This window comes from Pristiophorus japonicus, chromosome 19 (assembly GCF_044704955.1).
Source record: "Pristiophorus japonicus isolate sPriJap1 chromosome 19, sPriJap1.hap1, whole genome shotgun sequence".
NCBI classification, from domain to species: Eukaryota; Metazoa; Chordata; class Chondrichthyes; family Pristiophoridae; genus Pristiophorus; species Pristiophorus japonicus.
Window position 1 is genome coordinate 74,384,120 of NC_091995.1, and position 27,929 is coordinate 74,412,048.

Here is a 27,929-nt window from a genome sequence, read left to right on the forward strand (position 1 = left end):
AGAAACTTCTTCACCCAGACAGTGGTGAACCTGTGGAATTCTCTACCACAGAAAGTTGTTGAGGCCAATTCACTAAATATATTCAAAAAGGAGTTAGATGAAGTCCTTACTACTAGGGGGATCAAGGGTTGTGGCAAGAAAGCAGGAATGGGGTACTGAAGTTGCATGTTCAGCCATGAACTCATTGAATGGCGGTGCAGGCTAGAAGCGCCGAATGGCCTACTCCTGCACCTATTTTCTATGTCTGTTTCTATGCGTGAAAGGCGAGAGAAGAGAGAAAGGAGAGAATGGATAGAGAGAAAAAGGAGAGCAAATGGAGACAAAGAGAATGGAGAGAGTGAGAGAAATGAGAGCAAAAGGAAAAAGAGAAATGAGAGAGAGAATGGAGAGAGAAAAGAAAAAGCAAAGAAAAGGAGAGAGAAGGGAGAAAGAAGAAAAGTGAGCGAGAAAGGAGAAACGAAAGAAAAAGGAGAGAAATAGGAGAGAAAGTTGAGAAAGGAAAGAGAAAGGAGAGTGAGAAAAGGAGAAAGAGAAAGGAGAGAACGAGTAGAAGGTGAGGTAGGAGAGAAAGGAAAGAGAAATGAGAAAAGAGCGAACGGAGAAAATGAGAAAAGAGAGAGTGAAATAGAGAAAGGAGAAAGAGATAGAAAGAAAAAGGAGAAAATAAAGATAAGGGAAAGGAGAGGAAGAAGAGGCAGAGAAAGGAGAGAAAAGAGAGAGTGAGAAAGGAAGGAAAGGAGAGAAAATTGAGACAAAGAGAAAGGAGGAAGAGATAGAAAGAAGTGTGAAAGGAGAAAGCGAGGAGGTATAAAGGGGAGAGAGCAGAGAGATAAAGGAGAGAAAGCAGAGTTAAAGGAGAGAAAATGGAAAGGGAGAGAGAGAACAGAGAGAAAGGGAGAAGGAGTAGAGAGAATGAAGAGAAAGGAGAGAAAAGGGAGAGAAGGAGAAAGGAGAGAGGGAGAAAGGAGAGTGGAAGGAGAGAGGAAGGAGAGCGGGAGCGAGAGAAATGACAGAGGAAAGGAGACCTAAAAAAGTGAGTGAATGAAGAGAGAAGGGAGTGAAAGGAGAGAAAAAGTAGAAAGAGATAGAAAGAAAAGAGAGAAAGAAGAGAGAAGGAAAGGAGAGAAAATAGAGATAAGGGAAAGGAGAAAGAGAAAGGAGCGAGAAAGGATCGAGAGAAAGGAAAGAGAAAGGAGAGAGAAATGAGAGAAAGGAGCGAGGAAAGAAAAAGGAGACAAAGGAGAGACCGAAAAAGGAGTGAATGAAGAGAGAAGGGAGTGAAAGGAGAAAGTAGAAAGAGATAGAAAGGAGATGGAAAGGAGAGAAAATAGAGATAATGGAAAGGAGAGAGAAGAGAAAGGAGAGAACGCGAGAGAGAGATAAAGGGGAGAGAACAGAGAGATAAAGGAGAAAGGAGAGTTAAAGGAGAAAAAACAGAAAGGGAGAGAGAGAGAATAGAGAAAAAAAGAGAAAGGAGAGAAAAGAGAAAAAGGAGTGAACGAAGAGTGAGAACGAAGAGAGAGAAGGGAGCGAGATAAAAAGGAGAATTAAAGGAGAAAGGAGATAGGAGAGAGCGAAAAAGGAGAATGAAGAGAAAGGAGTGAGAGAAGTGAGAAAAAGGAAAGGAGATAGAAAGAAGAGATAGAAAGAGGGGGAAAGGAGAGAAAATAAAGGTAAAGAGGAAAGGAGTGAGAAAAGAGAGAAAGAGAAAGGAGAGAGGAGTGAGAATGCGAAAAGTGAGTGAGATAGAGAAAGGAGAGGAAGGAGAAAGAGATAGAAAGAAGAGAAAATAGAGATAAGGGAAAGGAGAGAGAGAAAGAAGGGGCAGAGAGAGAGCGAGAAAGGAGGTGAGACAAAGAGAAAGGAGAGATAAAGGAGAAAGGAGCGAGAAGTAGAGAATGAGAAGAGAGAGATAAAGGAGAGAGCACGAGGGGAGATGAGAGATAAAGGAAAGCAAGAGAAAGGAGAGTGAGAAAAAGTAGAGAAAGACAAGGGAGAAAGAGAAGTGAGAGAAAGGAGAACGGAGAGCGAGAACAAAGAGAGAGAAAGGAGTGAATGGAGAAAAGGAAGAGTTAAAGGAGAGAAAGAAAACGAGCAAGGAGAGTGAAAGAGAACTAGGAGAGAAATGAAAGATAAAGGAGAGAAATGAGAGATAAAGGAGAGAATGAAAGAGAAATGAAAGGAGAGAGAAAGCAGTGAAAGGAGAATGAAGGCGTGAAAATGGAGAGAGGAGGGAGAGAATGAAGAGGAGAGAAGGTAGAGATGAGAAAGAGAAAAAGGAAAGTAGAGAATGACGAGAGATAAAGGAGAAAGGAGAGAAGGAGTGCTAAAGAATTGAGAGAACAGAAAGGAGGGGAGAGAAAGAAGAGAATGGAGAGCGAGGGAAATGAGAGTGAGAAGAGAAATGAGAGATAAGAGAACACAGAGAATGAAAAAGGAGAGTAAGGAAAGAAAGGAGATAACCGAGAAAGGAGAAAGAGAAAGGAAAAAGAGGGAAAGGGAAAAGAGGGAGAGAAAGGGAGAAAGGAGAATGAAGAGAGAGCAAGAGAAAATAGAGAAAAAGGTGAGCTAGGAGAGAAAGGAGTGAGAAAGTTGAAAGGAGGGAGAGAATTGAGAAAGGAGAAAGAGAGGGGGAGAGAATGAAGACAGAGAAAAGGAGAGAAGAAAAGGGAGAGAAAAGAGACAGGGAGAAAGGGAAAGGAGAAAGATAAACGAGAAAGGAGAGCAGGGAGAGAGAAAGAGGGAAAGATAAATTAGAGGAGGGAATGTACAGAAAGGAGCAAGATTTGCATTTATATAGCGCCTTTCACGACCACCGGACATCTCAAAGTGTTTTACAATACCTCTGGAGGTTAGTCACTGTTGTAATGTGGGAAACGCGACAGCCAATTTGCACACAGCAAGCTCCCACAAACAGCAATGTGATAATGACCAGATAATCTGTTTGTGTTATGTTGATTGAGGGATAAATATTGGCCAAGACACCGGGGATAACTCCCCTGCTCTTCTTTGAAATAGTGCCGCGGGATCTTTTACGTACACCTGAGAGAGCAGATGGGGCCTCGGTTTAACGTCTCATCCGAAAGACGGCACCTCCGACAGTGCAGCGCTCCCTCAGCACTGCACTGGGAGTGTGCTCCAGTCTCTGGAGTGGGGCTTGAACCGAGAGAGCAAGGGAAAGGAGATAGTAAGACAAAGGAGGTAAAGAGAAATTAGATATATTAGTAGAGGAAGAACGAAATACAGCGACAGGACAAAGATAGAAAGACAGGAGGTAGAGACGAGGAGAGAAGTAGCAGGGGAATGGGATCCAGAAAGGAGCAGAGAGGAGCGAATTAGAAAGGAGAGGCAGGCAGCGGTCAGACATGGGACAGAGAAAGGGGAGAGTGAGCAGGAAACACGTTTAATAATCTGTGTGGCCGGCTATCCTTTCCACACGTGTACAGTAGCAGCCTGAATATGTCTTTAATCGGGAATATAAAGCAAAGTTGTAACTTTTGAACATAGTGCAGCAGGTCGAAGAGTCGCTGTTCGGGAGTTGCTTCCGCTTTTCAGTGTCTTCCTGCAACCCCGCTGGCTAGTGTCACAATGTCCTTGTGCAAACTGATCCTTCGCCTGTGAAACTCGTACATGTGACAGGACCGAACCGTGCGCTTCATTAAAATAATTAGCAACACCGTAAACGTCCCAAATAAAGACGAGGCGTTGAGAAAGAGAGCTTCCCACCCAGTAGGGTGAACCCCAGCCTTGCTCCAGTTGTCAGCCAGTTGTCAATTTCTCGCAATGCCATTGCAGGCTGTAACCAGCTTTCTTCCTTCTGCAACCCTTGTACCACACAGCACTGCTGCCTCGCACACAAACAGCTCCTGCATTTTAAAGACGGCACTAAACCGCGGCTTTCCTTCTTTTGAAAGTGTTTTTTTTGAACACACACAATCCAAGATGGCGTTCGGGTTAATCTACAAGCAGATCGTTGCCTTTCCCATTTTTTCCAAATGTTCACTTAATTTGTTTTTTAAATGTTCAAAGTGCAATGCAAGCTGCCCTTTTCGGAATTAACTTTGCGTAAAGTGCAAGGAGTGTTAAATGCACCAGCACCATGGCCAGTCAGCGTAAACAACCCGCCCCTCACCCAATGCATCTGCATTGCAAATCGCCACTGACTGTATTCCTCCTGTGCTCGGGAAGGTGACAGTCACGGTGCCAGGATAACGCCAGAAATTCCTCGCCCCCGTCTGCACATTAACACCACCTAAAACTTTTTTAATTTAAAAAAAAATATCGGACACACCAAAATGCTCTGAGCTTCAGGGCATGGTCGGATGCATTTGAATAAGAAGCAACTTGAACCCAGGCGATTTAAAAAACTACAAATGCAAAAAAGCACTTGTGCACACGGTTATAAGAGGCTGGTGTTCGAACAATAACGGGAATTAAGGAGCGAAATCAGGTGCAAAAATAATAACACTCCCCTCCTGCAAAAAAAAAATTGAGCTTCAGTTGCACAGGACGAGGTTGGCAACAGAAACAATGAGAGTTTGGGGAGGGGATAAAGTCTTGCAAAGTTTGACAGCCACCGATCGAAGCCCCCACCCTGCCCGGACACTTTGCACAAGTTTGCAACAAAAAAACATTTAATTGTAAATAAGATCTTGCAAATAAATAATAACATTCCCTCCCCTCCTGCAAAACAAACTTCAGTTGCACAGGACGAGGTTTGCAACAAAAGAGAGTTTAGGGAGGGGATAAAGTTGCTGCAAACTCTTGACAGCGACCAAGCGAAGCCCCCACCCCGGACCTTGTCGGGACACTTTGCAACAAAAAAAACATTTAATTGTAAATAAGATCCTGCAAAAAAAATAACACTCCCTCCCCCTCCTGCAAAACAAACTTGACTTCAGTTGCACAGGACGAGGTTTGCAAAATAAGTGAGAGTTTGGGGAGGGGAATAAAGTTGCTGCAAAAGTCTTGCAAAGTTTGACAGCCAGCGAGCGAAGCCCCCCTACCCTGCCCGGAACACTTTGCACAAGTTTGCAACCACAAAAAAACAAAAACATTAATTGTAAATAAGATCCTGCAAGACGTCACCGAGTCAATGGCGGTCGGCGGAGTTTTCCTGTGTTAGTTGCCCGGGCGGATCGCTGGATTGCGGGCCAGCCGGTGCGCCCCCGCTCCGCCTGTCCCCGGCCGCTCGCTCGGCCCGGCATCGCCCTTGGCTGTGCGCCGGGCGCCGGGCGGCGGGGCGCCGGCGTTCGCCGGCTTTTTCCGCCGAAAGGCCGATTTGTGCCGGCTCCGGCGGCATCCCGGCGCCGTTTTGCGGCCGCGGCTGGCCCTCCTTGCGCCGCTCGCCGCTTTTCCGCCCGCCGCAGCGCGGCCGGGGGACGTGGCCGTGCAAGGGTGCGGGCGCCGGGCGCCGGGGCCGGCGGCAAGGGGCCCCCGTCCGCGCTTTCGTGCGGCCAACAAACACAGATGGCGGCGCGGCTCCGCCATTTCTGGCTGCTCGGAGCTGCCAGCAGTTTGGTGTTCTCAGTCAGGTCCGCCCGCAGCCTACAAAATCCCCCAGCCTGAACACCGAGAGGTGCTGAAAGGGACTGGGAGCGAGCTGGGAGCATCCAGCCACAGTGCAGCCTGCTTTGTGTGTGTGTGTGTGTGTTAATGCTGTATCTCACCCTTCCCTACCCTCACCCTCCCATCCAGTGAGAGACACCAACAGCAAGCCATGACCGAAAACGCCACGCCCGCCACAGCCCCCAAAGCGAAGCGAGCCAAGGCGGCCAAGAAGCCCCTGGACCACCCCAAGTACACCGACATGATCACCGCCGCCATCAGGGCGCTCAACAACCGCAACAGCGTCTCCCGCCAAGCCATCCAGAAGTACATCAAGCGCGAGTACCGGGTCGGCGACAACGCGGACATGCAGATCAAGCTGGCGCTGAAGAAGCTGGTGGAGTCCAACCACATCAAGCAGACCAGCGGCCTGGGCGCCTCGGGCTCCTTCCGGCTGGTCAAGGGCGACGAGCCCAAGAAGGCGGCCAAGAAGGCGGCCCGGGCGCCCAAGAAGAGCGTGGCGCCCAGGAAGGCCCCCGCCGCGAGGAAGCCGGCCAAGGCGGCGGCCAAAGCCAAGAAGGCCAAAGCAGAGAAAAAGAAACCCAAGGCCCCCAAGAAGAAGGCGGCCGCGCCCAAAAAGCCCAAGAAGGCCAAGCCGGCCAAAGCCAAGCCCAAGTCCAAGAAAAGCACCCCGCGCAAATCGAAAGTGAGGAAGACGAAGAAGTGATGCGATCGCTGCATGTAACTGGACTGGTTTCTCTTTTTTGCTTTAATTCTTCGGAAACTTTTGTGTACATACAGTTTTAAAAAAAAAGATAATCTGTTTTTTGAATTTAGTAAGGCGACTTGTTTTAATTTTGTCAGGAACTCTTTGTGTCTTATGTTTTTTTAAAAAAAAGTGTACGTAGTAATCATGCGTTCAAAATAGTTACATCGGAACTGCGGGCAAGAAATGTAAAATGTTGTCGGTTGCTGTGGTTAACCTTTCCTCCAGAGCTGCTCGGTCTTGTGTTCCTGGCCTGTCGAGGAAAGTGTGTGTGTGTGTGTGGAGCATCTAATCCCAAAGGAAGGTTATAAATCCGCAGACCGTTGCTGAGGAAAGCCAGACTGTACTAATGGACAACACATCTGATTTGCTGATCGCAGCAGTTAATAATTCAGTCAGGACAAGACCAACATTTATGTTCAAATTACCTTTTTCGAGGGGCTATGTTTTCGACTTTTTTAAAACAGGCTAGATCTGCTCTGTTGGTTTCTGAAAATTCTTTTGTGTCCATGTTTACCGACGGTGCGGCGTGCATATTTTCAGATAGCTCTTTTTAAAAAAAAACAATAATTGCCAATCTGAGTTTGCTTAAACGACATCATTGATGGAGAGGCAGAGAGGGTTGGGGATCTAGATGTGTATGGTTGCCTGCCTCTGACTAGGTGAAGAAGGGGGTTGTGCACGAAGATACTGTTAGCAGGTGGACAAACACCCCTTCTCACATCTGAAGAGGCAGACACCTCCACCAAAGAGCGTTCGACAAATGCAGAGGCTGCCAGTTGAGTGACTGCTCGCAAAAATTCGGTTACGTCCGGAAATCCCAGCGCAGTAACTATTTGAACACAGTGGCTATCTTCAGAGCAGCAGGAATGATGTTTGGGTGTCGGGAGGCATTCTGTGTAGAATAGAGCCTGTGTTCATTGCAAGCTGGAAATTGCAATAATCATAATGTGATCCAAAATAGCCGGATCGAAAAGACCACAATAAGAATTGAACATCCAGTTTAACTTGGCCAAAGAAATAATGACGTTTACTGACTGAAAGGCACCCTTTTATAATGTGGCTCCAAATATACGACCTGTGTGTGTGTGATTGTGTTATACTACTATTTTTTTTACTAAATTGCTGTATTTTATTAACCATTAGGATGTCTGTTCCCCACCCCCCCCCCCCCACCACCACAAGCAGTTTGTATTTATCATTAATGATGTCTGTTTATCCTGGTTAATGTGTCTCGAGCATTTTATTGTATGGTATATATCGAAGCCATATTGAGACATTCCCGCTGACAGTGTGCTCTTTCCTGTTAAACTTCACTTTTAGTTTGTTGATTATACATGCTGTTTTTATTGAGGCAAGTAATCTTCACTTCCCATTACTTTATGCTGTGGTGTTTATTTTTCATCTGAATCTATCCGAAGACTGAGGGTAATCCATGAACCCTAATCACATGATGGCCACTTGGTCAAAATTGTATTGTACATTTATTTGGTGCCCTGTTCCTTCGTATGTTTATAATGAATAAAGCTACATCTTGATTTGAGAAGCTGCCTGTTATTAATACGAGATCTTGTGCAGTGGGGTGGGAAGGGGAAAGAAAAGACTTGCATTTCTATAGCGCCTTTCACCACCACCGGATGTCCCAAAGCGCTTTACAGCCAATGAAGTACTTTTTGAAGTGTAGTCACTGTTGTAAGGTAGGAAACGCAGCAGCCAATTTGCGCACAGCAAGCTCCCACAAAAAGCAACGTGGTTATGACCAGATAATCTTTTTTTGTGTTGATTAAGGGATAAATATTGGCGCAGGACACCGGGGATAACTTCCTTGCTCTTCTTCGAAATAGTGACATGGGATCTTTTACAGCAGGCGGGGCCTCGGTTTAATGTCTCATCCGAAAGACGGCACCTCTGACAGTGCAGTGCTCCCTCAGTACTGCACTGGAGTGTCAGCCTGGATTGTGTGCTCCAGTCCCTGGAGTGGGTCTTGACCCCACACCCATTTGCCTCAAGTGAGGGTGCCACCCACTGAGCCACATTTGGTACACTGGAGGAAAATTAGGGGATTGTAATTGTAATGTATTTTCTTCATGGGTTCTTAAGAATTCATAGCAACACATTGCTATTAAGAACTAGTTGGTTTATTAACAAAGGTTTAACAATCACACTACACATTACCAGTTCATCCACACCAGGCTCACAACCACCTGCCTCATCGTGGATCCCCCGAACCCAATTGGCTGGGGTTTTATTTAGTCCTGTGAACAGCACGTGACTGGCTAAGCCGCTCCCAACTCAACAGCTCTACAACTATTTTAAAAGTAACATTACTACAAAATTAAACTTTTTGAAACTACGGTCAAATTAAAATTTGGTTGCCGGGGTTGATGATGCACTCCAGTCCCCCCGGTGCCCATCTATGGCAGAAGGCTGCGAGCGTACCGTTGGACACCGTGTGCTCCATCTCCAGGGACACACCGGCATGCACATAACCGCAGAAGAGAGGCAGGTAGTTGGGCTGAACGACCCCCTTGACCGCCTGCTGCCTGGACTGGTTAATGGCCACCTTGGCCATGCCCAGAGCAGTCCTACGAGGAGGCCCTCCGACCTGCCCGCTCCCTTCCACAAGGATACCCAAAGGTCAGGAGTGTGGGACTGAAGTGCAGAAAAAAATCGAGGAGCAGCCCCTTCAAATAGTGGAAGAGGTGCTGAAACCTCACACACTGAACAGAAACATGGAACACAGACTCTTCCAAACTGCAGAAATTATAGGCGGCCTGGGAGTCCGTGAACCGACTTAAAAACTTACTGCACGGGACTGCTCCGTGCAACACCCTCCAGGCCAAGTCCCCAATAAATAAAGGGAGGACTCCCGCGTAGCGAGCCCTCCACTGGGGACTCTCGCCTCCTCCGGACGACAAGATGGTGCACCATGGTGTGTCCAGACGGCATCAGCAGCTCTCCAACTATTTCAGTTGAACCTGTAAATCAAATGCCCCCTTATTAAAGGGGCAGCAAAACCGACAAATGAACAAATTAAACTTTAGACATTAAACAGATCAAATTAAAATTTGGTTGCACTCCAGTCCCTCCGGCGCCCACCTCTCGCGGAAGGCCGCGAGCGTACCGGTGGACACCGCGTGCTCTATCTCCAGGGACACCCTGGTTCGGATGTAACCGCGGAAGAGAGGCAGGCAGTCGGGCTGAACGACCCCCTCGACCGCCCGCTGCCTGGACCGGCTGGTGGCCCCCTTGGCCAGGCCCAGGAGCAGTCCTACGAGGAGGCCCTCCGACCTGCCCGCTCCCCTCCGCACAGGGTGCCCAAAGATCAGGAGTGTGGGACTGAAGTGCAACCAGAAATTGAGGAATAGCCCCTTTAAATAATGGAACAGGGGCTGCAACCTCGCACATTCTATAAAAACATGGAACACGGACTCTTCCAGACCGCAGAAATTGCAGGCGGCCTGGGAGCCCGTGAACCGACTTAAAAATTTATTGCACAGGACTGCTTCGTGCAACACCCTCCAGGCCAAGTCCCCAATAAATAGAGGCAGGACTCCCGCGTAGAGTGCACTCCATTGAGGATCCCCGCCTCCTCCGGATGGCAAGATGGTGCGCCACGGAGTGTCCGGATGGCATCAACAGCGCTACAAAACTGTGAGCATACTCGCAGGTGCCTACGTTACAGTAATCACCCAGAAATTGCTCCTCCCTCGCTGAGGCCAGTGTAGCAGGGGTTGTGAATACAATTAGCCCAGTCGAAAGGGTGACATGGTGACAAGTTGCTCCCCACTTCACCTCTGGTTACTCTCACCAAGAAAATCCAGTGGCGGATGGAACGTGAAGCATGTCCTGCTCCACACCATGGGCAGCACTTTGCCAAAGGGTTGAGATTGGTTTTGAGCTGTTTGATGCCATTTCCATGAAGGTGGGAGTGGCACATGACATAGAGTTTCCACCATTCGGCCTCACTGGTCCGTGCCGGTGCTTATGCTCCACACGAGCCTCCTCACACCCGACTTCACCCCCTATCCGCATATCTTTCTATTCCTTTCTCCCTCATGTACTTATCTAGATTCCTCTTGAAAGAAACCTACTTGCCTCAACTACTCCTTGTGGTTGCAAGTGCCACATTGTAGCAGAGTTCCAACTCGTGCTGCACACTGGTAGCACTAGGCAATAGTTTGCTGACGTAACCTACTGTGGGAATGTGGCCAATGGATGCCCCGTGCTTCTCCACCAAAATATAGGCCCCATAGATGAACTACCATCAAATGCACAGGAGCTTTATAATAATAGTGGTTTTCAAATGATTAAATGAGTGGGCAAAACTGCGGCAGGTGCAGTTCAATATGGGAAAGTGTGAGGTCATCCACTTTGGACATCAGAAAGATAGATTAGAGTATTTTCTAAAGGGCGAGAAGCTGGGAACTGTGGAGGAGATGGGAGATTTAGGAGCACAAGTACAAAACTCACGAAAAGCTAGTGCACAGGTACAAGAAATAATTAAAAAGGCCAATGGAATGTTGTTCTTTTCTCAAGAGGACTGCAATGCAAAGGGGAGGATGTTATGTTACAGATGTGGCTCTGGTCAGACCCCAACTGGAGCCCTGCATCCAGTTCTGGGCCCCACAACTCGGGAGGGATATATTGGCCTTGGAGAAGGGAGCAGTGCAGATTCACCAGAATGAAACCGGGGCTAAAGGGGTTAAATTATGAGGGCAGGTTGCAGGGACTAGACTTGTCTAGTATTCCCTCGAGTATGGATGATTAAAGGGGTGATCCAATTCAGGTGTTTCAGATGATTAAAGCAGTTGATAGTGTAGGTCGAGAGAAACCATTTCCTCTGGTAAGGAAGCGCAGAACAAGGGGCCGTCACCTTAAAATTAGAGCCAGGCTGTTCAGGGGAGTTTTCAGGAAACAATTCTTCACAAGGCAAGGGTATTAAAGTTACGGAGCCAAGGCGGGTTAAGATACAGGACAGCCATGATCTAAGTGAATGGCGGAACAGGGTCGCTGGGCTGAATGGCCTCCTCCTGTTACTCTGTTCCTATAATAACAACAACAACTTATATTTATATAGCGCCGTTAATGTAGTGAACCGTCCCAAGGGGCTTCACAGGAGTGTTAGGAGATAAACCGCATAAGTAGAAATTAGCGCAAGTGACCAAAATCTTGGTCAAAGAGGTAGGTTTTAAGGAGCGTCTTGAAGGAGGAAAGAGAGGTTTAGGGAGGGAGTTCCAGAGCTCGGGGCCCAGGCAACAGAAGGCACGGCCACCGATGGTTGAACGATTACAATCAGGGATGTTCAGGAGGGCAGAATTAGAGGAGCGCACACATATAAAGCAGCTTATCATGAAGAAAAGAAAACTCAAAGAAAGTCACTGAATTAATTGCTTTTTGAGTGCAGTGACTGTTGGCACACCTTCTGCACCAGCAGGATCCCACAATGGTATTGGTTGGGGAAAGAATGTTGGCCGGGATACGGGGAGAATTGGATAGTGATGCCACCTGAACCACTGCAACAGGCAAGGGCAAGTTGGACATCTCGTCTGAAGGACCTGAGCAGAGGCCTCTCAGCCAGGCTACGTCGAGCAGAGTTAGTCTTTTTTCCTATGGTAGTAGCAAAAGCAAATCAAACGTCAATATTCAAGTCGGATATCCAGGCCAAAGCTTCCGGTGTAACAGCGTGGATATCGTGTAGGCTGCCTGCGAATTCCCCCTGAGGGCAGTGCTCGATGGTGTGCTCCAGGGTCTGATTAGGAGCTCCACAGTCGCAAGATGGGGAGGCTTTAATCTTCCACATATGGAGAAGGTGTCAGCATCGACCGTGACCGGTTCTGAGGCGGTTGATGTTAGGAACAGAGTTAGTAGGAACTAGGGAACTTTCTGAAGCAAAATAAGTTTTAAAAATGCTCACATTTTTGTCTCAAATGGCCAGCACACGAACAATCCTTCATTGATCGAGAGGTTCATTGAATAAGGAAATGAGGGGAGTCATTTTACCGCTGCCATTGTCTACACCTGGACACTCCACCCACAGTAACATGATCACTAGCAATCTATTCTCACAGCATGGTCAACGTACAAGTGCCCTCGATAATCAGTGATTATATTTGGGCATTAGCTCTGCTGTTACCGGGAAACGACACGGGGACTTTGTTAAGCGAGAGTGTGTTTATTGAGTAGTTTGTCCTTTGTCTTGCTGTAATGTTATTGCAGAGGGTTGCATTGTCACAACAGAGGGAGAAACATTGTTAGATATCCTGAGATTTCCGATCCTGTACTAATGTTAGGGTGTAGAAGCATCCCGTGTAGAGCACTGCCGTTTCACAGCTCGATCACAACAGCATACTGATCTTGGTTTGGTTTTGGGCACAAGCCCAGAAGTAGCAAATAGCTTCACACCTCTCTGTTACCCATTTGCATCCTTCAATTTTTATACCATTAAAAAGAAAAACTTACGTTTATATAGCGCCTTTCACAACCACCAGACATCTCAAAGCGCTTTACAGCCAATGAAGTACTTTTGGAGTGTCGTCACTGTTTGTAAATACTGTAAGCTTGTAAGGTTTGTCGCTCCACACTGTGGATGTGGACGTATTGTGTACTGCAACTGCAGAGTTATAATAAACAGAACCAGGCAGATTCCGGAGACTTCCGAGAGAGCAGCCTACCATGTTAGGAAGCTGTGTGTGCTGTGCTCTGTGAATATATCACATTTGGCGACGAGGATGGGATTTTTCAGATGATTTAAAGCTTAAATTTTGTTGGTGAAGGATTCAACCAGCCGACAGAGAGACTTTGGAAGTTTCTGTCTTTGGAAAAAGCTACAAAATCCGAGGTAAAATACAGCACACGGTGTGAACAACTAGAGATTAAAATGGCAGGTGTAATCGGATATTTGGGGGAATATAGACACGACTGGGAACGTTTTAAAGCGTATGTGGATCGGCTAGAAATGTATTTCACTGCAAATAACATAATCGAAGTTCCAGACAATGCAGTCCAGAACCGGGCTGTGTTGGAACGTAAGAAAGCGATCTTATTATCGGTGGCAGGTCCGGCATTATACGAAACCCTTGTAAATCTGCTTGTGCCTGACGAGCCAAAGGACACAACGCTTAAAGAGATTTTAACGAAGCTGGAGCAGCACTATAACCCCAAACTGGTAGAAATTGCTGAAAGCTATCGTTTTGAGATTGCTTGTCAGACAGCGAGGTCGATGGGCATGGCCGAACAATATTCCCGAGAATTAAATAATGATTACGGTCGTCAGTCAACCGAGGTAAATCACCTGCAGGTTCAAAGTCAAAGATGGGCATGGCCGAAAGTGTCAGAAACTGGAAATTCTAACAGAGGTGCCTGGGACAACACATTGCTCAAAGTTGTCCATACGTGAAGGCAGAGTGTTTCTTCTGCAGAAAGACTGGGCATCTTGTGAAGGCATGTCGACTGAAGGGTAAACCAGCTTTCAAAGCTATGAGTCCAGCGTTCAAAGCTATGAGTAGAAATCCCAAGTGACTACATAGCATGGAAGAACAACAACAGGATGAGGAGATGTTAGAGTTACACGTCATCAGGAGCATGAGGTTAACAGACAGCGATTCGGAAAGCATCAAAATCCACATAGATGTTGCAGGTTTCAAGATACCAGTGGAAATTGACATGGGTGCATCCATGAGTGTAGTGCCGGAGTCACTGTACCGCGACAAATTGCGTGATTTTCAACTGGAGAAATCCAAGATAGAGCTGCGAGGCTACTCGGGAGAGAAAATTCCTGTGGTAGGTCATATCACCGTACCGGTGAAATATAAAGATCAATTTCAGAACTTGCCTCTAATAGTAGTGAAAGAAGACAAGCCTGCCTTACTAGGAAGAAATTGGTTGAGCTCACTGAAGCTGGATTGGAGTAAGATTTTCTGTGTGAAAGTGAGATTTTCATCAACGGATGAGGTTATCAAGAAGTATCCGAAGGTGTTCTGCGAAACGGGCAATCTGATCCAAGGCTTCAAGGCGAGTGTCAGGGTACAGAAGGACGCTAGATCGGTTTACTACAAGCCACATTCCGTACCATATGCACTCAAAAGAAAGTTGAGCAAGAACTCAAAAGACTAGAGACTGAGAACATTATTTGTAAGACAGATCGATGTAATTGGGCTACACCCATTGTTGTTGTACCTAAGTCCGACAGTAAGGTAAGATTATGTGGTGATTATAAGGTAACTGTAAACCAGGTTCTAGAGAGTAATGTCCCCAATACATTGCCGAATATAGAAGATTTGTTCACAACACTGACAGGTGGTCAGATCTTCTCAAAACTGGATCTTACGAATGCCTACTTACAGCTTGAACTAGATGAGGAGTCCAAGTCATGTTTGACTATAAATTCTTATCTAGGCCTATATCAATTTAATAGGCTACCGTTTGGAGTGTCTTCCGCCCCTGCCATATTCCAAGGGGTGATGAACCAGATTTTGCAAGGTATTGAAGGGGTAGTATGTTATTTGGATGACATATTCATTTCAGCACCAAATAGGCAAATTCATAATAACATATTGAATGAAGTCCTCAAACGGCTAGAGAAGCAGAGTACGAATGTCTGCTTGTAAGTGTGAGTTATTTAAAAACTCAGTGGAGTACTTAGGGTACAGAGTAGACAAAGATGATTTACATCCAACTATGGAAAAATTACTTGCAATTAGAAATGCACCCACTCCCAGGAATGTCACTGAACTTTGTTCATTCTTGGATCTTTTGAACTATTATGGGAAGTTCCTACCAAATTTGGCTACAGTATTACATCCACTGAATGAACTTTTGAAAAAACAGGTCCATTGGAAGTGGTCAAAAGAATGCGATACAGCATTCAAGGAGTGTAAAAGCAAATTGGTAGAGAGCACCATGTTAGTTCACTATGACATATCTAAGGAGATTAAGCTAGCATGTGATGCCTCTCCGAATGGAGTTGGGCCAGTAATCTATCATATATCAAGTAGTGGGGAGGAGAGACCAATTGCTTTTGCTTCACGCACTCTCAGTGCCAGTGAGAGTAATTATGCGCAAATTGAAAGGGAAGCCTTGGCATTAATTTTTGGGGTCAAGAAGTTTCACAAATACTTGTATGGTCGTAAGTTTACCATCGTTACGGACTATAAGCCCGTAACAGCAATTTTCCATCCAAAGTCCCCAGTTCCAACATTAGCTGTAGCCCGAATGCAGAGATAGGCTTTGATTTTGTCAGCATATACATATGATATTGAATACAGATGTTCAGCTGATCACAGTAATGCTGATGAAATGTCTAGATTGCCTTCCCCATCACATGTTACACCCGATAGAGAAGAAGTGTTTTATTTTTCATACATTGATGAACTGCCAGTCACAGCTGAAGAGATTGGTAGAGCAACCAAACGTGACCCAGTGATGTCAAAGGTGTATGAGAATATTGCAAATGGATGGCCAAACCAGGTAACAGACAAAGATACACATCCATTCTTCATTCGTAGGAATGAATTATCAGTCAATAAAGATTGCATCATGTGGGGTGCAAGAGTGGTTATACCAAATAAATTCAGGTCCAAATTATTAGGAGACTCCATGACCAGCACCTGGGAATGTGCTTGACCAAGAGTTTTACATGCAGTTATTTATGGTGGTCAGGTCTTGATAAAGATATAGCGTACATCGTGAGTCAGTGTATGACATGTCAATCGGTAAACAAGCAACCACCATCAGTACCATTACAGTCATGGAAATGGCCTCCCAGGGTGTGGCAAAGGCTACATATTGATTTTGCTGAGTTAGAAGGACAACAATTGTTCATTGTGCTTGATAGCCATTCGAAGTGGGTTGAGGTGTTTCCAATGTGGAAAATAACAACAAGTAAAACATTGGACATTTTACGAAAATTATTTTCTTCATTTGGCCTCCCTGAAGAAATTGTTTCAGATAATGCACCACAATTTCGTTCAGAAGAATTTCCACAATTCACGAGCAAAAATGGTGTGAAACATACCAAGGTTCCACCTGCTTCGAATGGTGCAGCAGAGCGCACTGTACAAATTGTAAAACGTGCCCTCATAAAACAAATGTTAGATCCAAATCTAAGGAAACAACAGTTGTCAATGCATCACAAATTGGCTAATTTTTTGATTACATATCGAAATACTCCTCATACAACTACTGGTAGAACACCAGCAGAGTTGTTTCTCAAAGGACAGCCACGAACCAGATTCTCGTTGTTAAAGCCAAATTTGGCACAGTCCATAGAAGAGACACAATTAAGACAGAAAGAGAATCATGATAAAGGTAGAGTAAAAGAGAGAAGTGTGAAATTAAACCAGAAGGTGAGAGTGAAGAACCATCACCATAAATGGTTAAAGTGGTTACCAGGAAGAGTGGTGAAGATATGTGGTCCTCGCACATATTTGGTAAAGATGTTTGATAATGGACAGGTTAGGTTTGTTCATATTGATCATATTTTACCTACAGACATGGAAGGAGTTGAAGGTGGGAATGGTTCGATTATTTCTGACTCATCAGATAGTTTTGATACACCAGTAGCAAATCCTAAATCCAATGTACTGGAAACAAATCCAGGAGAGAATCAGAATGAAAGTTTGAGTCCGAGTCAGGAAAACAAAGAGACTGAAGTTAGAGTGAGTTCAAATGAAAATCAAGGAAATTCCGTTGAGGAAAACGTTCCTCAGGATGAGCCTCGAATGAGTTTAGATTCGACACCATGTTTGGAGGGTTCTGTTCGAGAGCGAAGGTATCCTCTTCGAAACAGAAAATAAGTGGTAAAGTTAAATTTGTAAATATGGAAAAAAATAAGTCTATATCCTGTGTTATGTATAAACATGAAAGTTATTTATGATGTTTGTTATGATGGCTTCTTCATTAAGGAGGGAGAAGTGTAATGTCTGTCAGCTTGAAATGTTTGTAGCTCCACACTGTGGATGTGGACATATTGTGTACTGCAAGTGCAGGGTTAATAATAAACAGAACCAAGCAGTTTCCGGAGACTTCCGAGAGAGCAGCCTGCCATGTTAGGAAGCTGTGTGTGCTGTGCCCTGTGAATATATCACACTGTTGAAATGTAGGAAGCGCGGCAGCCAATTGGCGCACAGCAAGCTCCCACAAACTACAATGTGATGATGACCAAATAATCTGTTTTAGTGATGTTGATTGAGGGATAAATATTGGCCCCAGGACACCGGGGATAACTCCACTGCCCTTCTTCGAAATAGTGCCATGGGATCTTTTACATCTACCTGAGAGAGCTGATGGAGCCTCGGTTTAACGTCTCATCCGAAAGACGGCATCTCCGACAGTGCAGCACTCCTTCAGTACTGCCTAGACTTTTGTGCTCAAGTCCCTGGAGCGGGACTTGAACCCACATACACTATGTGTGGTGTTTAGGTTAGTATGGCGTTTTTGTGTCTGAAGCTTCCTGCTCGGCATTTGAGATTGGTTCGGTGTTTCCACTGGGAAGTATAACTAATTACATATGTATTATGGGATACAGTGATCCAATCAGATAACAGGAAAATCATTATCAGCCTTTGTTCATCTTTTAACTGCACAGCAATCTATCAAACATAGAAAAACAGAAGCCTGAACTTCTACAATGCTTGCTGGCATGTTCCTGACTCCAACGCTATCAAAACTGTCCACCATTCCTTAATAGCAGAGCTGTCTACCATTCCTTCTGCAATGTATGCAACTGTGAGTATGCTCACAGGTTTGTAGAGCTGTTGATACCTCTACGTCAAGCCCCCTCCTGACGTAGGTGGTGTGCGCTGGTGACGTATTTCTTCCGCCATCAGTACTGCCTCAATTACGACACACAGCTCCTGTTTGTGAACCTGGGGGGCGTCAGGACCTCCATGCGGGGGCTGCCTGTCTTTTACCAGGAACTCATCAGGGTCTGGAACATAGTCGCCACCAAACGCAGCTCTCCCCCGTCTGGAGTGGCGTCTGTCCTGCAGGAGCCGCTGCTCAGGAATCCGTACCTCCACGACCGCGGTTTTAGGTGGCAGGCGGACGAGAGGGCTGTGGCTTGCGAGGTGACCAGGGTCAGGGACCTGCTCGATGGCGGAGGAGCGGGCTGGGTGGAACCAGACGTGCTGGCACGGCGCCTAAAGTGGGCCGACGTCCGCCGCGCGGCCGATGCCATCAAGTCGCTAAAAACAGCTCTGGGCCCTGACTCTGTTAGGTGTGTCGAGCAGGCTCAAGCACGTGGGGAGATCCCGTCCGAACTGACCCCCGTCCGGATGGAATTCCTCATCGGCGCCAAGCCCCGAAACCTCCCTCGGGAGCCGGCGCCTCACAACTTGAGCCGCCTCAGGGAAATCCCCTCCGTGCTTTTCAGTTCTGCGCGGAGGGATTTCCTGTACGGGCTGCTCCTGCACACTCTCCACCTTGCCACCTTCGTCTGCTGTCCGGACACGCCATGGCGTACCATCTTGCCGTCCGGAGGAGGCGGGGGTCTCCAATGGAGTGCACTCTACGCGGGAGTCCTCACCATATTTATTGGGGACTTGGCCTGGAGGGTGGTGCATGGAGCAGTACCGTGGAATAAATTTTTAAGTCGGTTCACGGGCTCCCAGGCCGCCTGCAATTTCTGCGGTCTGGAGGAATCCGTGTTCCACGTTTTTATGCAACGTGTGAGGTTATAGCCCCTATTCCATTATTTGGAGGGGCTGCTCCTCAAATTCTGGCTGCACTTCGGTCCCACGCCCCTGAACTTTGGGCATCCTGTGCGGAGGGGAGCGGGTAGGTCAGAAGGCCTCCTCGTAAGACTGCTCCTGGGCACGGCCAAGGGGGCCATTAACCGGTCCAGGTAGCCGATGGTCGAGGAGGTCGTTCAGCCCAACTGCCTGCCTCTCTTCTGCAGTTACATTTGAGCCAGGGTGTCCCTGGAGATGGAGCACGCGGTGTCCACCAGTACGCTCGCGGCCTTCCGTGAGAGGTGGGCGCCGGAGGGACTGGAGTGCATCATCACCCCCCCCCCGGATCAGAATCTTAATTTAATTTGACAAAGTTCCCAGTTAATTTGTTAATTTGAGGGTTCTAGTGCCCTTAGCAAAAGGGGGCATTTGATTTAAAGTTGTTTTAAAATAGTTGCAGAGCTGTTGATTTGTGAGTGGCTTAGCCAGTCACGTGATGTTCACAAGACTCAATAAAACCCCGGCCAGTTGCATTCGGGGGATTTACGATGAGACAGGTGGTTGTGAGTGGGTTGGAACTGATAAGATAATGATTGAACCTTATAAGATAATGAAGGGGCTCGACAAGGTGGATGCAGAGAGGATATTTCCACTCAGAGGGGAAACTAAAACTAGGGGACATAGTCTCAGAATATGGGGCCGCCCATTTAAAACTGAGATGAGGAGACATTTCTTCTCTCAGAGGGTTGTAAATCTATGGAATTCTCCGCCTCAGAGAGCTGTGGAGGCTGGGTCATTGAATATATTTAAGGTGGAGATAGACAGATTTTTGAGCGATAAGGGAGTAAAGGGTTATGGGAAGTGGGCAGGGAAGTGGAGCTGAGTCCATGATCAGATCAGCCATGATCGTATTGAATGGCGGAGCAGGCTCGAGGAGCCAAATGGCCTACTCCTGCTCCTATTTCTTATGTTCTTATGAGCCTGGTGAATTAACTGATAATGTGTAGTGTGATTGTTAAACTTTTGCTAATAAACTAACTACCTGTAGTTCTTAATAGCAATGTGTTGCTATGGATGCTTAAGCAAAGAACGCATAAAGCAAATGCAGTGCACCTTCCATTCAGGTATGTCTACCAGTTCCCCCTAAGAGTACTGTCAACCTCCCTCCCTCCCTATCAGACCTATCTACATTCCTCCCTATCAGCTATGTCTACTATTGCCGACCTGTTTGGCGTGTCCGTCATTCCACTAGCAGCCTCAGATTCGGTCTTAGGCAACTGCTTTCATTCTGCAACCTCTGCTTCCCCAGCCTCCTGCTCACTCCCGAGCAGCAACAACATAGATATTCCTGTATTCAAAATTTAATTGTCATTTTCTGAAAATCAAATTGGCTGGTTTTCTATATTGTTTTAGTCTTTTTTTGCAGAATATAAAAATCATTGAATCTGACAGCACTGAAGGAGGCCATTCGGCCCATCGTGTCTGTGCTCTTTAACAGAGCGATCCAATTAGTCCCACTGCCCTGCTCTTTCACCACAGCCCTCTCAATCTTTCCTTTTCAAGCATTTATCCAATTCTCTTTTGAAAGTTACTATTGAATCTGCTTCTAGCGGCCTTTCAGGCAGTGCATTCCTGATCATAACAACTTGCTGCATAAAAACATTTCTCCTCATCTCCCCCTCTGGTTCTTTTGCCAATTGCCTTAAATCTGTGTCCTCTGGTTACTGACCCTCCTGTCAGTGGGAACAGTTTCTCCCCATCTGCTCCCCATCAAAACCACTGATGATTCTGAACACCGCTATTAAATCTCCTCTTAATCTTCTCTGCTCTAAGGAGAACAATCCCAGCTTCTGCAGTCTCTCAATGTAACTGAAGTACCTCATCCTTGGTACCATCCTAGTAAATCTCATGTGGCCCCTTGACACCCTTCCTAAAGTGTGGTGCCTTGACTATTCCAACGCTCTCCTGGCCGGCCTCCCATCTTCCACCCTTCGCAAACTTGAGCTCATCCAAAACTCTGCTGCCCGCGTTATAACTTGTCGTCTCGTTCGCCCCTCCCCCCTGTGCTCGCTGACCTACATTGGCTCCCGATCTAGCAACACCTTCATTTTAACATTTTCATCCTTGTGTTCCAGTCCCTCCATGGCCTCGCCCCTCCCTACCTCTGTAACCTCCTCCAGCCCTACAGTCCTCTGCGCTCCTCCAGTTGTGACCTCGGGGATGCTCAAGAGGCCAGAATTGGAGGAGCGCAGCGATCTCGGGAGGGGGGGTTTGTGGGGCTGAAGGAGGTTACAGAGGCAGGGTGGGGGGTGAGACCTTGGAAGGATTTGAAAACAAGGATGAAAATTTTACAACTGAGGCGTTGCCGGCCCGGGAGGCAATGTAAGTCAGCAAACACAAGAGTGATGGGAGAACAAGTCTTGGTGCGAATTGGGACATGGGCAGCCAAGTTTTGGATGATCTCAAGTTTATGGAGGGTGAAAGATGAGAGACAGGCCAGGAGTGCCTTGGAATAGTCAATTTAGTGCATGTACAACAGCAAACTGAGTATTGAGTATATTCGCTTTATATTCCAGCAGTGAGCAGAATTACTCTGGCACTGCTGACCAATCTATATTGTTTTTCTTACTGGTTTTACAGTTGCTGTCTGGGACTGTGATTGAAATAGCTGCAACTGTCCGTAATGAATTAAAAAATTCTGGACACACTCAGCAGATAAGGCAGCGACTATGCTCGAAGAAACCAAGTTATCTGTATATTGGTTTGAAGTAAGTTGATATTTAATTTACCAGGAGTTTTTTTCTCATTGATTTTGAGAATGCTTTTCTCGCTCCATCTTTCAGATGAGATTTTAAACCGAGGCCCCGTCTGCCCTCGTAAGTGGACTTAAAAGATCGCATGGCACTTTTCAAAGAAGAGCAGGGAAGTTCTCCCCGGTGCCAATATTTAATTCTCAACCAACAACTAAAAAACAGATTTTCTGGTCATTATCACAGTGCTGTATGTGGGAGTTTGCTGTGCGCAAATTGGCTGCTGCGTTTCTCACTTTACAACATTACAAGTTAGAGTTCGATGCAACATTGGCTGTAAAGCATTTTGGGACATCTCCCTCTTCGGCAGTTCCTTGAATCGAGAATGACTTGCTTCCACGCCAAAAAGAGGTGAGTTCACACGTGTTTCAATGAAGGACCTAATATTCCAGGTCCTGAACTACATGTTGAAGGGTGGAAGATGCCTGTGCGTGGATTTTTTTTAACGTGTGGTTGCACACCAGCCACCACATGGGCTTGACAGAGCTAGGTCTTGGTCCAGAGATAAGGGTTAACCAGGACAACTGGAGACCAGCTCTGCTGCACGGACCCAGTGCGCGCAATATCGCAGTCTGGGCTGGCCCGTGCTGCCCCTGGGCCCTCGGCTCTGCTGGACCCCGAACTCATGCCTCTCCTGGGCCCCGATCACATCGCTCTACAATCTCTCGCCGCTCCTTCGCCCCGACCTCGCTGCTCCTGCTGCACCTGCCCACGCTCCAATCACTGACCTGGGTTACGGTGATGTCCAATCCAGTCGCCCTCTTCACTGCTGTCACCCTCCTGCACCAGCTTGCGCTGTAAGTTTGATGCAGTCGTGAACGGCGCTATATAAATGCAAGTCTTTCTTCCTTTCTCCGTGTTACTATGTTAACTCAAACAGCTTGAGTGGGCCCTCCGGCATGGTGGCTGTTCACCTGCCTGTGGGCAACTCTTGTATCCTGGCAACTGAGCCAGCAGAAGCAACAACAACTTGCATTTGTATAGGGCCTTCAACGTGGTAAAACGTCCCAAGGCGCTTCACAGGACCACGATCAAACAAAATGTGACTCCAAGCCACATAAGAAGATATTAGGACAAGTGTTCAAAGAGGTAGGTTTTAAGGAGGGTCTTAAAGGAGGAGAGAGAGGTAGAGAGGCGGAGTGGTTTAGGGATAGAAATCCCGAGCTTGGGGCCTCAGAATCTGAAGGCACGGCCGCCAATGGTGGTGTGATGAAAATCGGGGCTGTGCAAGGAGTATGGTAACAGAGTGGTTATGTTCCTGGACCAGTAATCCAGAGTCCTGGACCAATGACCCAGAGACATGAGTTCAAATCCCACCACGGAAGCTGGGGATTTTAAATTCCTTAATTAAATAAATCTGGAATAACAAGCTAGTGTCAGTAAGGGTGACCACGAGACTTACCGGATTGTCGTAAAAACCCAACTGGTTCACGAATGTCCTTTCGGGAAGGAAATCTGCCGCCCTTACCCAGTCTGGCCTATATGTGACTCCAGACTCACAGCAACGTGGTTGACTCTTCTCTGCTCTCTGCGGTCCACAAAGGCGGCTCACCAGCACCTTCTCGAGGGCAATTAGGGATGGGCAATAAATGCCGGCCTTGCCAGCGACGCCCACATCCCGTGAAGGAGTAAAATAAAAAGTTGGGGCCATCTCCCCCACCATCTCCATTTCCAGGCCCTTTCTGAATTGCAAAGTTATCGAGGGCACAACAAGCGACCATTGTGTATGACGTATTCGAGTGCTCCTCCTGGCCTGTCCATGCAGCAAGACCCATCCTTCACAACTCCTATAGCTGTCTCAATTGAGGAATGAGTCTCGTTTCTTACCATTGCACAGAGGGGACAAGGTCCACGGATGCGCCTTATCGTCCAAAAAGCCACCAGAGTGGCTGAAATTACGGAGCATAAAGGTATTGTGACAATTGCATAGAATTGGAACATAGGAACATGAGGAGGCCATTCAGCCCCTCGAGCCTGTTCCGCCAGTCAATTAGATCACAGCTGCTCGGCATAGAAATTACAACATGGACACAGGTCATTCGGCCCAGCCAGTCCGTGTTGGTGTTTTTGCTTCACATTCACAGTCGTCCTCATCCCCTGTGCCCACCTTGTTCCTATGTTCCTTTATCCCCATCCTTCAAACATCAACCTAACCTATTCTAAGTTACAGAACATTTGGAAAAGCAAAATTTAGTCAGACAAAGTTAGCATGGATTTACGAAGGGGAAGTCATGTTTGACAAATTTGCTGGAATTCTTTGAGAATGTAATGAACAGGATGGATAAAGGGGAACCAGTGGAGGTGGTGTATTTGGACTTCCAGAAGGCATTTGACATGGTGCTACACAAAAGGTTACTGCACAAGATAAAAGTTCACGGGGTTGGGGGTAATATATTATCATGGATAGAAGATTGGCTGACAAACAGAAAACAGAGAGTCGGGATAAATGGTTCATTCTCTGGTTGGCAATCAGTAACAAGTGGGGTGCTGCAGGGATCAGTGCTGGGACCCCAACTATTTACAATCTATATTAATGACTTGGCAGAAGGGACTGAGTGTAACGTAGCTAAGTTTGCTGACGATACAAAGATGGGAGGAAGGGCAATGTGTGAGGAGGACATAAAAATCTGCAAAAGGACATAGACAGGCTAAGTGAGTGGGCAAGAATTTGGCAGATGGAGTATAATGTTGGAAAGTGTGAGGTCATGCACTTTGGCAGAAAAAAATCAAAGAGCAAGTTATTATTTAAATGGAGAAAGATTGCAAAGTGCTGCAGTACAGCGGGACCTGGGGTACTTGTGAATGAAACACAAAAGGATAGTATGCAAGTACAGCAAGTGATCAGGAAGGCCAATGGTATCTTGGCCTTTATTGCAAAGAGGTTGGAGTATAAAAGCAGGTATGTCTTGCTACAGTTATACAGGGTATTGGTGAGGCCACAACTGGAATACTGTGTGCAGTTTTGGTTTCCATATTTACGAAAGGATATACTTGCTTTGGAGACAGTTCAGAGAAGGTTCACTAGGTTGATTCCGGGGATGAGGAGTTGATTTATGAGGAAAGGTTGAGTAGGTTGGACCTCTACTCATTGGAGTTCAGAAGAATGAGAGGTGATCTTTTCGAAACGTATAAGATTATGAGGGGGCTTGACAAGGTGGATGCAGAGAGGATGTTTCCACTGATGGGGGAGACTAGAACTAGAGGGCATGATCTTAGAATAAGGGGCTGCCCATTTGAAACTGAGATGAGGAGAAATTTCTTCTCTCAGAGGGTTGTGAATCTGTGGAATTCGCTGCCTCAGAGAGCTGTGGAAGCTAGGACATTGAATAAATTTAAGACAGAAATAGACAGTTTCTTAAACGATAAGGGGATAAGGGGTTATGGGGAGCGGGCAGGGAAGTGGAGCTGAGTCCGTGATCAGATCAGCCATGATCATATTAAATGGCGGAGCAGGTTCGAGGGGCCAAATGGCCTACTCCTGCTCCTATTTCTTATGTTCTTATGTAAATGAATTATCCCAAAGAAAATGGGTAGGTTTGGAGTGTGGGGGCAGGTAAATGGTTAAAAATCGAATGTGCGGCCTGATCACGCCTCCAACCCGCCCACTTGCGGTTTTAATGGATGCGGGACGGGGGAGCGGGCTGCCAATCCGCTTCCAGGGGGTGGTACCGTAATTTAAATATTGTAATATGGCCCTTGCTTCACCTCCATTTTGATTTTAACTGCCTGTGGACTGGTTTCAGACAATTCCTGAAACCCGGCAGTTAAACCGAGGTGGGGACCGCTCAGACCGCTCATAAGTGGATTTATACCTAGCTCCTGGATCCAGGTCTCTACCTAACCCACACCCCACGATGCAAGACCCCCTCATGAGGCTGCTGATCACCGGCCCCGCCCCCCCACCAGGTGCCCAATCCCCACCATGAGGCCCCCGATCGCCCCCATTACCCCTGATCCCCACCATGATGCCCCCGATCGCCCCCATTACCCCTGATCCCCACCATGATGCCCCCGATCGCCCCCATTACCCCTGATCCCCACCATGAGGCCCCCGATCGCCCCCATTACCCCTGATCCCCACCATGAGGCCCTCGATCGCCCCCAAGGCCCCCGATCCCCACCATGATGCCCCCGATCGCCCCCATTACCCCTGATCCCCACCATGAGGCCCCCGATCACCCCCATTACCCCATATCCCCACCATGAGGCCCCCGATCACCCCCATTACCCCTGATCCCCACCATGAGGCCCTCGATCGCCCCCAAGGCCCCCGATCCCCACCATGAGGCCCCCGATCAGCCCCATTACCCCTGATCCCCACCATGAGGCCCCCGATCGCCCCCATTACCCCTGATCCCCACCATGAGGCCCCCGATCACCCCCATTACCCCTGATCCCCAACATGAGGCCCCCGATCACCCCCATTACCCCTGATCCCCACCATGAGGCCCTCGATCACCCCCAAGGCCCCCGATCCCCACCATGAGGCCCCCGATCGCCCCCATTACCCCTGATTCCCACCATGAGGCCCCCGATCGCCCCCATTACCCCTGATTCCCACCATGAGGCCCCCGATCGCCCCCATTACCCCTGATTCCCACCATGAGGCCCCCGATCGCCCCCATTACCCCTGATTCCCACCATGAGGCCCCCGATTGCCCCCATTACCCCTGATTCCCACCATGAGGCCCCCGATCGCCCCCATTGCCCCTGATCCCCATCATGATGCCCCCTGATCGCCCCCAAGGCCCCCGATCCCCACCACTCTCCCAGGCTTCCAATCGTCCTCCTCAGGCCTCCCCCGCTACCCCATCGATGATACTGAGGCTGGCCCCAATCCTCTCCAGCCCCCTGCCGATCCCCGGTCATTGCGACCCCCCGCGACCCCTGACCCCCCTCTCCCGACCCCCCTCTCCCGATCCCCGACCTAGCCCACGCCGATCCCCAACAGTCCTCACAGATCCACGATCCCCTGCCGATCCTCCAACCCTGTGCTGATCCCCGATTCCAGGCCAACCACCCCCCCCCCCCCCCGCTGCTGATCACCGACCCGTCCTCCCCAATTGCCCCACCACGCCGACCCTGTGACCCCCCTCGGACCGACCCCTCATATCTGAGGCCTACGCACCCACGGCTGCCAACCTCTCAGTCGGGCTGGCTGTGAGCACAATCCGAGGCCTCACCTTCAAATCAGGCCCTGCTGTTAAAGTCGGCAGGGCCTGTGGGAAACCCGGCCTTCCGGGTTGTCCTTCTGCCTTGGAGGCGCCCCCCCCCCCGCACTCACCGCCAACCCGCCTGCCTTGAGATAATTCTGACCATGGTCTCTGCTTCAGGGAGTGCATGAACAGAGAGACCTGTGGGTCCATGTGCGCAAATCGTTGAAGCAGGCAGGGCAGGTCGAGAAAGTGATCAGCAAAGCTTATGGGATCCTGGGCTTCATAAATAGAGGCATAGAGTACAAAATCAAGAAAATTGTGATGAACCTCAAAGTAGAGGAGAAGCATCCGGGAAGGTGCCGAACACTCTGAGTCTCTTCGTCGGGAGCATGCAGTAGCCAAACGCAAACAATGGAAGGAGCGCACGTCAACCCAAGCACCCCACCCACCCGTCCCTCCAACCACTGTCTGCCCCACCTGTGACAGAGACTGCAGGTCCCGCATTGGTCTCATCAGTCACCTGAGAACTCATATTAGTGTGGAAGCAAGTCATCCTCGACTCCGAGGGACTGTGTAAAGAAGAAGAAGAAGCTTAGAGTCATTAAAAAAAAAGTTTTAAAAGTTTATAGCACCTCTTTTTGTAAGGGTTTATGGGATAGAAATTTATCTCCTTACCGACCCTCCACAGTGCCATGAAATGGCGATAAAATGGCAGACGCCACTCTTTCATTAGCTGGTGGCGGGTTCCGCGGGGCCACCGTATTGCTCTCCCCAATTTGCGCTTCCAGTGACTGGAAAACAAAATGGCGGCGTGGTGACCTCAATCGGTGAGCAACGCCGACTTAACGGCACCAACGCGAACTTCGACCCTAGCGCTGAATTCAACGTTGGGTCCCAAGCACGACAGATTAACCTGGCGTCCAAGCAGGCTGACCGTGGCGATGTCAGTACCTCTTAAATGGACACAAACATCATTCAG

At 47.8% G+C, this 27,929-nt stretch overlaps 1 protein-coding gene and 1 pseudogene across 1 annotated transcript; both read left to right on the forward strand.

Annotated features, from left to right (window-relative positions):
• Window positions 1–287: 287 nt before the first annotated feature.
• On the forward strand, window positions 288–2,129 carry LOC139230269 (uncharacterized; annotated as a pseudogene).
• Window positions 2,130–5,471: 3,342 nt separating this feature from the next.
• Window positions 5,472–6,357, forward strand: LOC139229951 (histone H1.0-like). The gene has a single exon (XM_070861620.1). The coding sequence runs from the start codon at window positions 5,720–5,722 to the stop codon at window positions 6,272–6,274; it is 555 nt and encodes a 184-aa protein (XP_070717721.1). The 5' UTR covers window positions 5,472–5,719; the 3' UTR covers window positions 6,275–6,357.
• Window positions 6,358–27,929: the final 21,572 nt, after the last annotated feature.